This window comes from Diadema antillarum, unplaced genomic scaffold (genome assembly GCF_040938485.1).
Source record: "Diadema antillarum isolate AM-2024a unplaced genomic scaffold, OU_Dant_1.0 seq00000090_RagTag, whole genome shotgun sequence".
NCBI lineage: Eukaryota > Metazoa > Echinodermata > Echinoidea > Diadematoida > Diadematidae > Diadema > Diadema antillarum.
Genome location: NW_027271180.1, coordinates 562,097 through 579,819, shown reverse-complemented (window position 1 = coordinate 579,819; position 17,723 = coordinate 562,097). Strand labels below are relative to the sequence as shown.

Below are 17,723 nucleotides of genomic sequence, written 5' to 3'. Positions count from 1 at the left end.
AAGATATTACAGAGATCATAGGTTTATCTTTGCAACTTAATTCATGTTTCTTATTGCGTTATATTTGTTTCTGTTCATATCGTTATATGGAAGAGCACTTATGCATGAATAACAAGTTGTTCATTTTTTCAATTTTTGACTTTTGTGTCTTGCATGAGAAAAACGAAGGTGTTTACTCATGCATAAAGTTTCCGTTTGATATACTTCATCTGTACTGTTGGGTTGTCTTGTGTTTGATATGTTTATTCAACCTCTTCTTCTCCCACAATTTAGATATCACAGGACTCTGTCGGACGTTAAGAGCTAGTGTCTAGGTACGTGACGTCAAGCTGAGCCCAGCCCGTTTAATCTCGAGACCACGCCCAATGCGTGAGGACAACATGATGAGAACATCACGTGCTGGAATGGTAAAGATTTTCCTTCAAACTGACTAATTCCCCTCATGTTCCCTAGCAATTGAGACATGAACTCCACCAATATTCCAAGAATCATTTTTCATAACATTCTCTGGTTCACTGTTCATCTTCAACACTGCCTGTTAATCGACATGACCGACAAAATCTTTCAACAAATAAGTTTTGTTCAAGCCAAACATTAAACAGTTCGACAATGTCAGACACTTTTTTTTTTGGCACGAACTCTTCAGTTCGATTTTTCAATCTGCCACGATCGATAAAGTGTGTAGAGACGAAGACCGTACCGTGATTATCATGTTGTAAACCAGGTGACGCACAAGATTATCACTGAGTTACAAATGCCTGTTCAATGTCTAAAGGGACCAAAATAATGCTTCGCCGCTGTGGATTTTGCTCATATGTTTTAGTCGTCTGATGCAAAGTCTTTCAAAGTAAAAGTTCATACGTATATTTGATAATGCCCTCGAATAGAATCTAAAATAATAATATATACACTGAGTAGCACATAGCATGAGTTACCGTGGCAACTCACATTAAGATGAACTTTCTTCAATGCTGTAGAAATAAGAAATGTCAACTTTCAAGCATATAGCAGATCGAGCCAGCTTGATTTATTGTTATTCGTTTCCCAACATGGTCTTACAAGTCACAACACAGCTGTGTCTGTGCATGTTTGAAGCACATGAGCGACAGCATTACACAGCTTTCAAATTGATGTGGCTCAACAAAAAGCCATTAGGCTTGAAGGCCAAAAATCATTTGAAATGAAATGCATTCGTCATCAAGTTCTTTGAAACTCTACCATTGTGTCGTAACAACTAGTTCTGTTTCCCCTAAATGTGAGAGATAAGCAAACATGACGTGCACGTTATTCCATTTATAAAGCTGGTCCTAAGTTTTCTAGGAGACGTTCATGATGTGATCGTAACTTCAAGTGGCGTCTCGCTCAGTACTTGTCCTATCTACTTGAAGGTGGCTACAATGTTATCTCTATAGATTTGGGGGTTTATTTCTTCATTCCCCTCGTTTTCTTATCAGATAAAAAACGCTCTTCTGATCACGGCGTGCGGGGCTATAAGCTTTGTTCTTGGGTGGAAATCGGCTGGAGGTGAGTCTAGCATGATCTTTTTAAAACTAAGTCACCAACCTTTGACCTCGCGTGGGATTATAGACCCATGTAACTTAATAATATCGAAACATGGTCCTTGTTTATCTACCTTTTAACAATGATAACAATGATAACAGAATTTATAACGATAATAATACAATAATAACAGTAGTAGTAATGATACAAATGTAAAAAAGCATAACAATAATGTAAACACGTAAAGGACAGGTAAGAAAATGGAAATTTCCGATCTTGAAGTTACCTTTCCACTTCGATCGATTAACAATTTCGGTGTTTGTTTGTTTTTTGTTTTTTGTTTTTGTTTTTGTTTTTTTGTTTTGTTTTTTTTTTGGGGGGGGGACGGTGGGGGTGAATGGGTTCAACTGGCACACAAAAATATGAAAAGGAGTACGTCACTTATGCAATGAACCGGTGTGGATTTCTGTCGAGTACAGTTTTAAGCGTATTTATGGTGGATAAAAACGGCATATATAATTACATATATATATATATATATATATATATATATATATATATATACACATACATATATATGTATGTATTGTAGCAAGATAAAAGAGCTATAAAGTATATAAGTTATCTATATTAATTATTTTGACTGCAATAGAATGATATTTTGTATAATAGTTATCAAAGACAACATCTTTAAAAGAAAATTTCCAACGATTTCAATTATTTCAGTGTTTTGAATGCAGATGATGATATGTCAATATCGTGGTACTTGTATTATATGAGTGCTCTTTTTCGGCCCGTTTTCAGGTATAACTGGACATGTGTTTGCAACTAACGGTCTGCTCTCCTGAATTGTACACTATATAGGTGGATGTAAAGAGGTTATGATGCGCCATACGTAGTAACGCCTAATTATAGCATAAATAACATAATTTGAGTCTGTGTCATATTCAGACACTCACAAAAAATCTTCCGTGGGTATTCATGAATGAATAACATTTTTATAATGAAGTTTCTTGTTTCTTCTTATTCCTCCTCTCTTTGTCAACATCCTATAGTGCACGTGCTCAAAATTCAAGCGGTCGGGAAGCGGACACTCTACTCCGAAGATGGCAGCGGACCGATTAACCTGGCAAGCCATACTGAGGACAACACGCCCTTGGTCAAGGGTTCTGCTGTCCGAGTGCTTCGTGAAGAGCAAACATCGCGTCAGTGGGTCATACTCGCCTCCACAAACCTTGCCTTTCTTGACTTTACAAACAACTGGCTGGAAAGTCTAAAGAGATGCGGTATAACCGACCACGTGACCATTATCGCCGAGGACAAGGATGTCTACGAGAAACTGCGTAATCGAACCGACATCACCCTTGACGTGCGACTGACCAGCGCCGCCAGACTGTCCAGCGAACTCCTCCAGTTTGGTTCTGAAGACTACCTTAAACTGGTCAACAAACGACCCGAGTACATCCGAGACTTCCTGCGCCAGGGTATTGACGTCATCTTTAGTGACGTCGACACCGTTTGGCTGCAAAATCCTTTGCCGTATTTCACTGGCGACTACGACATCCACTTCGAAAAGGATCTATACGAGGACGCAACGCGTCCGGACATGATATGCGCGGGTTTTGCTTACTACAGCGCCACCAACGCTACGATAAACTTTATCCAGAACTGGATTGACTTTATTGAGAAGCGACCGAACATACCCGACCAGCAGGTTCTCAATAGGCTCATGAAGAAGCCAAACATTAAAAAATCGCTGAACCTGAACTTTCTGGATCCCAGGCGGTTCCCGAACGGAAACGATTTCTTTAACGAGGAATGGCGGGAGAAACACGCCGACATCAAACCTGTGGTCGTACACAACAACTGGATAAAGGGGCACGATGTGAAGATTGAACGTTTCAGAAATGTTAGCATGTGGTATTTATGATTGACCGTCCGAAACGTTGAGTCCCTTCCTTACTCTTCTATTTTCCTTGGTTCACAGTCCTTTTCAGGACTACACTCACTCAAGAAAGAATACTCTTACTCAATTTCTCACCTCTTATCCGACCTTTCTTTCTATCTTTCTCCTGTCATTCCAACAGTCCTTCTAAGGACTATACATGGTGAACCGCAAACCGAGTGTATCTTATGTACTACACCATGCAAACACCTTCCTTCAAAAATCATCTGCTGAGTACTATTTATAAACGATGCCAATCGTGCACTGTATCTACCTGCCCATATACACCTGTACACTGAGAGTTATTACCTCTCACCAAACTGGCCTACGAAATCTATAAACGGTGGTCAATCATAATGCGTAGTGTCTTGAGCTCGCTATATATATATATATATATATGTAGATATATATATATATATATATATATATATATATATGAAGAGTTTGTTTGCAAAAACCGATAAGTCCATTTTTGAAGTTTTTGAAGTACGGTCTCTGTCATAAAGTACAAAATAATACCTTTTAAATGATATATTGGTCACTACATATAAAGGTACATTTTTGAAGTTATGGTCAAAAGAAGCAAAATATTCTTATTATTCTCTTTATTTTTCTTGACCTTTAATCGCAAATATCTCCATTTGACAAATATGGACTTATCGGTTTTTGCAAACAAACTCTTCATATATACATATATATATAAATTATATATATATATATATATATATATATATATATATATCATATACAGCATTTCACTATATCGGCAAGAACAAAGTCACCTGGTATTGCATAATGATTGTAATCATGAAAAGAAGATGGCACCTTTGAATACCTTTCACTTTCATTCATAAAAAAGTCATGATTGATAATAACAATAACCAATATTTATTCAGCGCTTTTTCTATACAGACTGAAAGCGCTTCAACAGTTTTAACAAAATACAAGAAATCAACAATATTTACCCCCCCCCCCCCCAAAAAAAAAAGGCAAAACGGATTAACAATGGCTTTAAACTTGTCACAAGCAGTGGAATTAAGTAAGAGCTGTAATGACGTTTTGCTTTTGGAACAAATAGGTTTTCAACAGTTGTTTTTTTTTATTGATCTGGGTTAACTGCTGGTTGGATATTAATCGTGGGGAGACTGAATATGTACGAGCACATACCACAGAAGACACTTTACGTACTATATCGACATTCCGGATGCGTGCAAATATAAGTTTCCTATGTCCAGCGTTCTGATAGTCCTCGATTAGGGTTGGATGTGGATTCCCTAATGAGGATAGTCAAACAATGACTTTCTAAAAAACTGCGATTTTCTCTTTATCGAAAATATTCAGCTTATTGTCTACTAGACTCACTTATCCTTAAGCACATCAAGCATCACGGACTATCAATATCTTACTTATTTTGTTGTTGTTGCTGTCGTTTTTGTTTACTTGAATGACCATTCACTTCGCTTATTTTATCAATTTTGAAATAGTTGAAAGAAAATACACGTTCATGATTCAATTTTTGTAATAAATTTGTATTTGATATTAAACTCATGTGTGTGTGTGTGTGTGTGTGTATTTGTGTGTATGTGTTTGTGTTTGTGTTTGTGTGTGTGTGTGTGTGTGTGTATTTGTGAATGTATTTAGTGTCTCTTTCAGTTGGTCAGTGCATTTTCGTGATCTTATCATGAATGCGAGACCTTTATGTATGTATGTATATTTATATCTCTACATATAGATATATATGAATAAATCATGCAAATTGAGCACAAGGAACCCTGAATGAAAGTACTAGATGCATTTAATATAGATCAGGTGTCAAGTTTCAACTATGAGTAAAGATAGCAAATCTACGTCGCTACACCTACCACAAATTTATGGTATCCCAGGATTTCGTAACCAAGCCAGCGCAAAATCCCAGAATTAGCACATTTCTACTGGTGTTTATTTTCAAAGATAAACGAGAGAAGAACTCTGCTTGGAGATTATTTATCAAAGCAGTTTATCAAATATGAATGATATCTGAATTGGATACTGACGACTTTTAAGGATTAGTCATTGATAAGCAGAGGCTACTCTACTTTTATCTCGTGACGTCGCGTGAGCTACTTCTATAATTTAGCTACTCTATAGATTATGGAAAGTTATATCCTTTGCACTTTTACTGGGATTATCAATATTATGAGTAGTCAAGATCATTTGTATGCGAGAAGAGCGGGTTAATCCCGGGTTACATGATAGCCGTCAATTCTGAAATATTCGGGAGACCACACAGTGAGTCCTGTAGGTTAAGAAATGATGAATAATATCTAATCACACACACACACGCACACACACACACACACACACACACACACACACACACACTATGTATATTAATGTAAATGTGTTGAATAGAAATGAGAGAAGACCCAATAGAAGTGACACACCAGTTTCATTTTCACGACCACCGAAATAAAATATAAAACTTGTAACACGCTCATCACTCTGACGCATATTTTCATCTGTTTTCATAAATGGTTCCAGCAAAATTGGCAGAGCATGGAAAACAAAGTCAAGAGTTAGGAAGATGGCAACGAAAAACTACTCATGAGCTTTGCTGAACATCATGCTGAATGTTCTGAGAAGTTTATGAATGAAAGAAACAAGCGTCATTATTTTTATGCGTGGGGCCGAGCTAGAAGCCAAAATAATCACAAAGGTAGGCATTCACAATAAAACCAAACCCCAGCTAACCAACCAACCAACCAACCAACCAACCAAACAAACAAACAAACAAAAAAACAAGCTAGCAAATGATAACTGAATACGGCGGAATTATTACATGTCAATATCGAAGATTTAACATAATGAGCGTTTAATCTACATTAGTATCGAGATGGAAATATGTCTCTCATTCTACAAAGCCAGATAATCATAAACAGTATACAGCATCTAATCAAAACAGATTCAGAGCACTCAGTTCATTCATCCAGGGAGGTGTATCACCTGTCTGATTAACCCATTTACTGAATGCTAATCATCATCATGAAGTAACACTACGTGGGAAGGAAATAAATGACATTGGATAGACTTACCGGACAAGCCGCTTGCTACCATTCCTAGTGCGACTGTCAGGACAAGCCCAATGAGGGCGTAGTACTGATAAGACAAACGATATAATCCTGCGAGGATGTATCTGGATTATGAAAATAGCACAAATGGTGGCGATTTTAATCACACTGCTGGTATGATCAGATACCACACGAATAAGCACAACTTAATGATCAGCACAAGAAAATCTGACATAAGCATCACCAATAATGAAATTATAATGATAAATATCATACCCGTCGTAAACATTCTCTTCAAGGAGAATGAAACCCAGATATATCTATGAATTAATTAAGGGAATCAAGGAATTCTATTGGAACAAATCAGTGAAGTTTAAGGAAAATCAGAAAATCCGTTCAAAATTCATGAATTTTAAAGTTTTCGTGCAGCCATTGATGGGTGAAAAGACACCCGCGCACACGTACACACCCACACGCGCACACACACACACACACACACACACACATACACATTGAAAAAGGGAAAATCCAGTCTAACACATTCACCTATCAAACATAAAATCAATTTTCTTTATCATTTTCTTTTACTACCAAATGACAAAATAACGAATCTGCTGGACATCAAAGTAATTCTTGACGCGTAAGTCATGTTATAAACGAATTTGGATTTTATAGATAGGCCTATTTTAAGAATATGAACGAAACAATTCGTTGTTTTGAGTGCAGTTTATGAATCAACGACAGATGTACTGTTTGTTTATTTGTTCATTTTCCATCTGAGAAGATGGCTGGATAGCCCATATTCAGCTATAAAAATGCTGAGCTGGTCTTCCATGGGTCCAGTTGGATGTGGGACCACTTTACCGGGTTAAACACCCTGCTTTACGTGCATGAGTTGTGACTCTCTCACACACGGGACCTCCATTTTATGTCCTATCCGAGGGACAGAGTGTTTTACCCATTACTAGAGGGGACGGTATGATTACACACAACATTGCTCAGACCAGACTCGAGTTCGAACCCGGGTCGCTTGAGTCGGAGGCAGACGCGCTACCGACTGAGCCAAATCACCGCCCTTACTACTTACCTTCGGTCTGATGAGGGTTCAGCTGAAGTCAGCGGAACTTCGGTGAACACGGCTCCGAGCTCGTCGTATGCCGTGGTCGTTGCATTCTTCGACAAGCATCCCGTTGTCATCATCGGACTTCCGTCATAAAATGAGGAGGGAGCCGTGGTCGATATGAGTTTCAGTACGACGACGACAAGGAGACTGATCAGGGCTCCGATAAGGGTTCCCTGAGACGAAAAAGCAGTAATTTCAAACAGTCTTTGATGAAAGTGATGAAAATGAGAATGAGGATTCAAGAAAGACTGAGCGAAGAATGAGTGTCCCTCATCACTCACTTATGGCATCATAATTTCATAGCTGTATCAAAATGCTGAACACTGAAAATGTACAACTAGTGTGTGTAAAGGCCCTACTGGTACAAAGCATACTATTCAAACATTTAAACCCATCAATGAAAGTTTGCTTTCTCAGAATATAGATGATGTACATGTTCATTTGAAACTATATATATCACTATATATATAATTACATAAGCTTTCCATTCATTACAATTACTTATACCTTTATTTTACAGTCAACCAACGTGCACTCAAGATCGTTTGTAATTTTTTTTCATATTATATACCCCTGTATTATGTTGTGTGGGGAAAATGCATTTAATTTAAAGTGAAATTATAATCAAATTGAAATTTGAATGACGCTATCTGTTAACAATGCTTTGGGTAGCAATGATGACAAAGAAAACATTATCCTCCAGACAATTCGAGAGTTTTGACTTGACGGGAATGACCTTTGGATGTTTATCCGCACTTCTGACATACACTGATCTACATATCTTCTTACCTTCGGGTTGCTCCGATGAAAGAATATACCCAACGTAAAGACACCAAGAGTTACTCCACCGATTACTCCAAACACAGTTACTGTCAACTGAAACATATCAAGAGATAATGTACATAAAGAAAAAAAAACATAATAAAGGGATAACATAAAAAATATATCATTTATATACATATACTTTTATATAGTCAGAACTGCTGCAGAACCAAATGTGTATCAAGGGCCGTCCTTTCAACAAATGAGTCCTTATCTTGTATTATACTACTTGGGTCTTCAGTGGGATTTTTTAACCAATAGGGAAATGGCAACAATGACCAGAAACATTTGACATTTGTTTGACCAATTCAAAGAGAAGGAAATTATCCTCTTTAACCACAGTTCTTTCTTATTCAAGGTGAAGAGATTCAAATTCAAAATTGGAACTCTTCCCTTTATTTGCTGATGAGTTAAATGTACACACGTTTCAAATTTCACATACATAGTACGTATGGCAAAGAAATCAATATAGCACACAGAGTCAATTAACTACCGAAACAAAAATGAAAATTGCGTAAGTACAGAGAGCTATCATTATTACTGTTTTCATAAATCTTGCGGCCATATTCGAAGGATGTCACGGCCGAATATTATTGCTTCGGTTCCGTTTGGTGTGATGATGAAAAGTAAAATTAGTTATTGGCATTCACTAACCCAATCGCTTCAAGGTTGAAATACAGTCTTGCAAATTAAATATTCATTAATGAGAAAAATAAAATTGCAAATTTATTTTGTCCAATTCCAGTTATTTTGTCCTTACAGGCAAGATACTCTGTCGGAGCGCTGCGGCGAGAAAGGCAAAACCGAGAATAACAAATCCGTAGAGAATGCCTGCAAAGTGTGACATTTGAGATGAGAAAAAAAAAGAAAAGAAAAGACCGAGAAAGATTGTGAGACAGAGGGTGGATGAAGAGACATTAAAAAAAGAAAAGATTCGTCCAGTAATTGAAATTTATTTATTTCTGATGAGAGTCCCTTCATTTCATTAAAAGAGACAATTCCCACACATTAACAAAGTCTTTTCCACCAGTGGCTATGTCGACCAAACTCATATAATCCTTGGGCTGACGACAATTTTACAGAATTAGCTGCAATAATTATCATAATGATAATAATAGACAAAGAGAAGGCATAGAAAATACAATGTGATTACAACCTGAAAACTATCGCCTGCAAGTGTGCTAACGGTGACCAAAGTACCCTCTGTTGTTTCTTTTTTTTTCTTTGCTGCACATATACAAAATATACTGAATTGAGCGATATTCAAATGTTATCCTGGTGCACAATAATATATATATATATATATATATATATATATATATATATATATATGAATGTATCGCAGCTTTCTGAAGCATCTAAGCTTACATCAAATCGCATCAATTAATCAGTATAGGTCGATAAGTTCGAAGACACCTTGAACATGTAAACTTTTAGCTATCATGACTATCGAATTTGCCCACAACTTGTGAATAGACTGGAAAAAGTCATCATGTTCAACTATTCAGTTCAATTCAATTCAATTCAAATTCATTGGTACAATATTGACACAAGAATGTTTACAATAAGACTATTAATTTTAGATTTAAATTTGATTTCAGAAGCTAAATCACTTTGTCTCCTCACCTCAGCTTGGCTATACACGGGCTGTAAAGCAACAGGCAGGCAAATACAAATCAAGGTACAACATTAGAGGACTAGCATCTAAGAACATATTGCTCTGTCGGTAAATACCATGTGTGTAGGAAATGTATGATATCTATCTATATTTGTAAGTCGACGGTTTCTACAAAGTGGTTGCTTTGTAAAGTAATAGAATTGGAAGCAGAAACATACAGCCAGTATAACGAGACTGCCCTCGAGACACATTTAGTGTTCAGCCAGCAATATTGCCAGACCCGACCCATCGCAAGAATAAGGCATGAAATGAAAGGTACGTGGGGACAATTAGAAGAACGTTTAGACCCAAATGTCTACCTTCAGGTCTATTTCATTTCGTGTGTGTGTGTGTGTGTGTGTGTGTGTGTGTGTGTGTGTGTGTGTGTGTGTGGGTGTGTGTGTGTTCAAACATAGCTCGCTGTAAATACCAGGACAAGATAACACTTGAATGCACATTGTTCTCCATGAATGCGCATCACCTTCGCGTTTTGTCGGAATCCAATCCAGTGCCAACGGCGACTGTCGACAGTTCGGTGAAAATGAATCGTGGGGCTTATTCGGCCTCATGTCAACTATGGCACGATCATCGGGGCGCACCAGCCTTCGCTGCCTGATCATCGTCCTTCTCATTTTCCTGAGGACATGCCTCGAATCGGGTATCGTCAAGACCGTAACAGGTTTTTTCCCTGATATTTCATGGAGTCTTGACTCTTCCGCGTCGGATTTCTGGATCGTGTTAGGAGTTTTCGGCGCTATCACCTATTGCTCAGGTAGGTTACATGGTAACATCTCCTGATCCCAGGCCCCACCAATGTGTTTTACTATATCTAGATATAGTTCAGTCTCCGTACTCATTTACCGGAACCCTGTTGCATTAAAACTATGTTAACCATTGATTGCAGAGTTAGAGTTACTATAGTTTTTCATGCAACATGACCCTGCTTAAAAAGAAATGATTAGACATTTTAGATTTTAGAGCCACATTATATTTATTAAAAAAAAAAACGAAAACAAGCAAACAGACAAAAAGTCAGCAGACCGAACAACATATTTGTGGGCTTTGATGCAAGCAAGCGGATACAATGATAACAAATTCCCGGCCGTAAGTCAAGCGGATGAACTAAATCACGACAAGGTAGGCCTATGTAGGACTATCAATAGAGATATCACATTTTGTCAGGGAGGTGGTTGCCTCCCTGATTTTGTTTATGGTTTGCCCCAGTATGTGATATATACTCACATAGCCGTGCGAGTCGGGAACAGGGGGAACAGATAAAACACGCGAGCCGGCCCCTATAAAAATATTACATTCTCCAGACCTAGAGGAGCTGTAGCCTGGATCCTTGATCTAAAATGTTGTAATGTATTGGCATGACGTACTATAATTATGATAACTCAAACAATGTCAAAGAGTAGCTTTACTTTTCCCAGTGAAATGAATGACTGAATATATATATATATATATATATATATATATATATATATATATATTTCTCAAATGTTGTATCAACACTTGAGAAAGGACGAATCGCTCGAAAATTTTTGTGCCGAAATAGATTGTTGGTGAATACAGCATGAACTTGGTTTCAGTTTTATTTTTGATGATATTATCACACCAACACGTGGACAACTTTCTCTCTCTCTCTCTCTCTCTCTCTCTCTCTCTCTCTCTCTGTATATCTATATATATATATATATATATATATATATATATATATATATGATTATCTATACTTATTTTGGTGGGGCGGGCTCTTCTTGATAATCTTGAATGTGTTTGAAACACAAGTTCTCATGCATTCTCTTGCAGTTGTTACTGCATTTCACAACGTTTGGCAGAATCAAGACTGAAGCTGTTTAGATACAGAAAGCGATCTCAGCAGCTCCTTTGTTACAAGACTCGGATTACAGGCTAAAGAGTATTTCAATATTCTCCTACCGCTCAACTCCTCTATACTTACAAATAATTCATATTCAATAGTTTAATATCATATCCGAGCTGTTAAATGTGATGGTTGGATATTTTGCCAAATAACGTTTCCTGTTTAGCGGAAACTGAGAGGCAAATACTAGTATAAGGTTCTTTCTCGCGCGGATGGACCCAAGCTAGAACCATCAATTTTCTCTGTATCTGGTACCGACACCCTGCTTTTCTCCCCATATATCGAGAATGAACTACATTGGGAGACTATCTTGACTTGTGCCTGGAGTATAACCACGTGTCTCTTTTTTTTTTCGGGGGGGGGGGGGAGGGGAAGGGGGAGGGGAATGGGGTATATATTTTTTCTACATCATAATTATGCATGATATATAAAACAAGAACCAAAATAGACAAGTACTAAAAATGTGGGTGTTTTCTTCGACTCCCCTGTTAAAATCCAAGGTCTGTGGACGAGCAGTATGATATATTTTGCCACCATGGTTAGACTTGCCAAAGTTGGCTGAAAAGGAGACATATTCTGAGAAATTTGAAGTTCCTGCATGTTCCTAAGCATGTTCATATATGTCTGTCAAAATAATTATGACCAATCTAGAATTTACCAATTCGATTCTCTTTGATAAGGGGATGGTATAGTATTGGTTGAGATGAGGATTCAGCTTTTATCTTTTTGCGAGATACTTAGAAACAACTTGGTCAAATATTAAAGAGCATACAATTCTAAGGTGAAATTCAAAGTTTATTTGTTTAAAAGAAATAAAGGTCAAGTGTCAAAAAACAACAACAACAAAATGGTAAAACAAAAGGATCCTGATAAAAGGCGGCTCCCACCATTACGATCGCTTTGTTTTAGATATCTCAGCTATTACAAAACCATTTTTTTAATCAAATAAACTTTGAATTCCATCTTGAATTTGTTATTTTACATTTCATAAGAGGCTTCTCACGATCTTAGAAAAAAAAATCATCAAAAACGTCGGAAACCTGAAGCCCCACCTCAACCAAAACTATACCATAAGAGGGTCATCCCACTAGATCGACACCCACGAGTCATACAGTCCACGAGTTCGACAGTGAAAACTGGTCCATGAGTCATACAGCTCACGAGTCATACAGCCAATGAGTTCGACACTAGGCAAATAAAGCCCATGAGTTCGACACTATGTAAAAACAGCCCACGAGTTCGACAGATACAACAAGGGGCTTAATGTGTCGATCTCGTGGGCCAGTGTTTGCTTAGTGTCGAACTAATGGGCTGTATGACTCGTGAACTGTATAACTCGTGGGCTGCATGTCTCATGGGCTGTATGACTCGTGGGTGTCGGTCTCGTGACGTGCACCCACTATAAGTACACCACGAGTTTTCTCATTTATTCATTGGTTTCTTCGTTTCAGCGCTTGTCTTTGGCGTCGCGTACCGTTGTTTAGACCCGCCCTACAATGGCCTGATGTTTGTAGCTGGCTCATTCTTTTCGTCTGCTGGTATCATTATGGCCAGCTTTGCTTTGGATACTGATGGATTTGCTGTTAGCCTCGCAGTATCAGGTGAGTAGGCCTACTTAGCTATGTTCCCTTGTACAAAACAAGAGTTTGGATAAGATGAATGATTCTTTGCATGGATTATTTTTTGATTGCAACTGGCAGACCTAATTGCCCATCAATCACGACAATAAGCATCGATTCTGTTGCCTCCTGGATATTCTAATACCCCACAGGGTGGATGCATGACGAACTTTCGTAAGTAATTCATCGATTGATATAAAGTGAAAGGAAATGAACAGGGCGGTGGACGATTTATTCAGACTGAACACAAAATAGGAAAGTTTTCGATTTTTGGGCCATCTTAATTTTTTTTTTACGGGGTGAAATTGTGAGTAATCTACGAGGGTACATATAAAACATAGATTTCCAAATAACTGTCTTGGTCATGTGACTAGATGTGTACCAACACACACATTCACATGCACACACACACATACACACACCAACACACACATTAATATTATTTTGGTCTGCTCTCTCCTAGCGCGATTCGAAAGTACCAACGTCCCCCGTCTTGTTGAGTGATAAAAATGATTCTGAGGAAATTATTGCAGAAAAAAAAATCTGTCGTTTCCTGCGTTCAAAACACATTTTTATTTCTTTTAGTACATGACCTTCTTCCCCCTTGAAGTTAAACGTATTCCTTTTCAGAACATGTCAGAAGTCAAATCATTATGGGTGTTTCTTTGAAGTGTTACTCTGCTGTTACGTGCTCAATCTGTACTAGAATAAAACGAAGCTAAGAAGAAACCAACCTTCGATTTAAATACCTCATTACTAAATGCATTAACGACATTGAAAGGGTTTTAAAGTTCCTATCGAGCCCCTCGTTCTGATTTGATTGCACAAACTTGGAATTCCAAGCCCAAACACAAAATCGAATGCTTACATTCGTATTTCAACTTGTGACCACTGATTTGAGTGCCTAAGACTAATTTGAAAGCATATCAAACGCGAAATCGTTTGACCACAGTCACTTCACCGCTTCAAACATACGAATTTGAATGCACATGAAATGAAAATGAACGACAATTTCACGAAATGGGCCAAGAAATCCTATACTAGCTCCATTTGGCGAGTTACTGTATGGACACATTTACTCTCTTTGGAAAACAAATCCTTTTCATTCTTTTCATCCATAAGTCCCATTATGTAACGTTTCTTGAGGCCCACAACACCATTGTAAATAGCAATGACGTGTGTCGTCATCCGTGTCAAGATACTCACAAACTCGAATTGTGCTTTGCAGTGATTCACACAGAAACGATAGTAAACTAAAAAGCTGTAATCTGCCGTAATGGCCGACTGCCTTTCAGATTTCTTGCAATTATCGTGGCAAATAAACCTACGGCAGCTAGCTCACTTCAGGGCTAGCTGTTATCAAACCATCCGATCTACATAATTTCTTGAACCGGAACAAATATGTCGTTCTAGATGCATATCACTTGTAAATCTCTGGATGAAATTTTCACTCTTGTGATTTAAACAAGAAATCAGCAAAAATAACCCGGTGAAGGTAATTAGGTAGATTGGAATTCCGATGTAGATCACGCTTTATGAAGAGTTGAATCATTATTATCGTGAAGAATGTCGTAATTCGCAAGATTTCTTTACCCGTGTTATTTACCTGGAGAGTCTGCCGCCATTTTGGTCTGGCTTTCTAACTCGGATGGAAAAAGAACACCCACATTAATGGCAGATCAGACAGACAGAACGAAATTGTTTAACCCTAAATTAAAAGGTCAACATGAAGCCGCATGAACACTGCAAAAAGTCCGGTGTTAAATAGTGAACACCGAGCTGGTGTTAAATTTTCGGTGCTCATTTATGGTGTTAAACTAACACCTGCGGGTGTCATTTCCAAATTTTAAACTGTTTTTGAAGAGTTTCTTAGTAACTACACTTCTTGTTGATTTTTGATTTAAACAAGACGATCAAGAATTTTACATTAAAATACTAGATTTTTGAAAAAATGTGAAAATAAATTTACACCAAAGTAACACCAGCTGGTGTGGTCCCATATTGAAGCTGGACGGGTGTTAAACCATTGATATTAACACCAGCAAATATCAAATCAACACCATGTGGTGTCATTTCTTAATTCACACCAGTACAGTGTCAAAATAACACCAGATACAGTGTCAAATTAACACCACGAAGTGTCAGGTGAACACTTTTCAACACCATCACAGTGCATTTTTAACACCTGTGGGTGTGGTCCTTTATTGAAGTTTGATCGGTGTTAGATTTAACACCCGTGGTGTTAAATCTAACATCGATGTTTTTACCGTGAAGGTATCGGCAGTCAACAAAATAACTTTTGTAATTTTAAGCTCACTATCTTCTACCATCAATTGCGTAGGCACACAATTCAATTTAATCCAAAATGTATTTCATTTTTCAAAAAGAACATATACATTTCATTTTCTTTGATAACAGGGATTACAGTTTCATGAACAAAACGAAGTAAACTGAGATGGGTAAAAAATCATTGTAGAACTTTTTAGTAATTATATGTTTTCATGAACACGCTGAAAACTGAAGTGATCAAAATAAAATAACAATAAACAAAATCTGAATTTTGGACCCACATAAAAAGAAAAGCTTGTAGAATGTTGGCCCCTCAGGTATAGAATGTCAATAGAAAATAAGTTAATGCACAAAGGGAAAAAGTTCTTAATACAGTTAATCATCCCCCCCCCCCAAAAAAAAAAAGAAAGAAGAAGAACAGAACAGAAAAAAATGTAATGGTCAAAAATTTCAAACTCATATGCAAAAAAAAAAAAAAAAAAAAATCGGTCAAAATGACGATTCAAATGAACGTGCACTGGAAGCAAGAACATGAATCTTTTTCCTTTGTCGAAAATTTCAAAAATCAGTTTCTTTTTATTTGTTTAGATGTGTGTGTGTGTGTGTTTGTGCTTGTGTTTTGGGGAAAGAAAGAAGATTCCTGCGAGAACTTATATGTACAACAGAATTGAACAGACGAGGTAAAATTTTCTTTCCCATCATACTTTTCTGGAATGTGACACACTTATGCTTTTTGTGATCTGTTTCCAGGACTAGGACTCGGCATGCTGACTGTCCCATCCATTCTAGAACTGAACGACGAGGCCGGGTCCTATTTCGGTCCTCTCCTCTCGCTGGCCCTTTATGGTTACCCGATTGGCACGTTCCTCGTTCCAAAACTGGAATTCTTGATGATTTCTGCCTACAGCTGGAGAGGTGTTTTGTTAATTTTCGGTGGATTAATGTGTAACATGATTCCACTTGCTCTTCTGATTGTCCTACGTGAAACTCAGGATTCTGTTGTCACCGCCACGGCAGAGGCATCTCAAGCTAGGGAGACTTTAAGCAAGGGTAGGGCTATGGGTAAAACACGCGCGGCACGCCGAAGGGTTGACACACAGAGGAAGGGGCTGGGGAAGACCGACTCAGCGAGCTATGTTGTCATGACAACAGAGAGCACGGATGATACGGTTTCTACGTCGGAGGACAGCTCCGATGAAAAGACGGAACTGATATCTGGTCGCAAAAGTACATCTGAAGATTCATCTTCATCCAAGAAGATGGATACAAGGAAAACACGCTTGCCACTAGCCAAAAAAAGCCACCACCCTCGCCAAGACCAAAAATCCAATGAGCACCATGATGCAGAATGCCTAGCTTCCACGAATTCAAATGACAAATATAGAACTACTGACGCTGAACATGCCAAAGGTTTATCCCATCATAAAACCCTAAAGGACTCACCAACGGATGTGCCGCAGGAATATGAATGTTTTCAACTCTTGCAAACGTGCCTGCATGTTTTGTTGCACACGCATTCCTATTTGACCATCCTCATAATTGCGACATTCTTTTATGGAATGGTATTTGGTGGATGGTACTCGTTCCTCATACCCCGCGCCTTCGAGTTTGGCGCTTCTAACTTCCACATTGTCACCCTGAGATGGGTAGCTGCTGGCTCCAACCTTCTCGGCCGCGTCGTTATGGCTGTGGTGTCACATCGGTACAGCGACCGACTTCACATCGTCTTCATCCTTGCGACCATACTATCTGCCCTGTCTCTCATAAGCGATGTGATGTTCTATAACATTCCCGTCATGTTTGGAGCTACAGTTATTACCGAGTTCTCCATATCGT

The 17,723-nt window shown here is 38.1% G+C and overlaps 2 protein-coding genes across 2 annotated transcripts in view; one reads left to right on the top strand and one right to left on the bottom strand.

Annotated features, from left to right (window-relative positions):
• LOC139726582 (sodium-coupled monocarboxylate transporter 1-like) overlaps window positions 1-17,723 on the bottom strand; it is a 47,445-nt gene that overhangs the window by 17,193 nt on the left and 12,529 nt on the right. The window contains exons 10-13 of the mRNA XM_071637570.1: window positions 9,198-9,268; window positions 8,405-8,491; window positions 7,580-7,788; window positions 6,517-6,617 (exon numbers count right to left, since the gene is read on the bottom strand). Coding sequence (XP_071493671.1) covers window positions 6,517-6,617; window positions 7,580-7,788; window positions 8,405-8,491; window positions 9,198-9,268 — 468 coding nt within the window. The remainder of the gene's footprint in view (window positions 1-6,516; window positions 6,618-7,579; window positions 7,789-8,404; window positions 8,492-9,197; window positions 9,269-17,723) is intronic.
• LOC139726575 (uncharacterized) lies at window positions 366-3,430 on the top strand. The gene is made up of 3 exons (XM_071637563.1): window positions 366-407; window positions 1,455-1,524; window positions 2,556-3,430. Exons 1-3 carry the CDS (start codon window positions 366-368, stop codon window positions 3,428-3,430), a joined length of 987 nt encoding a protein of 328 aa, XP_071493664.1.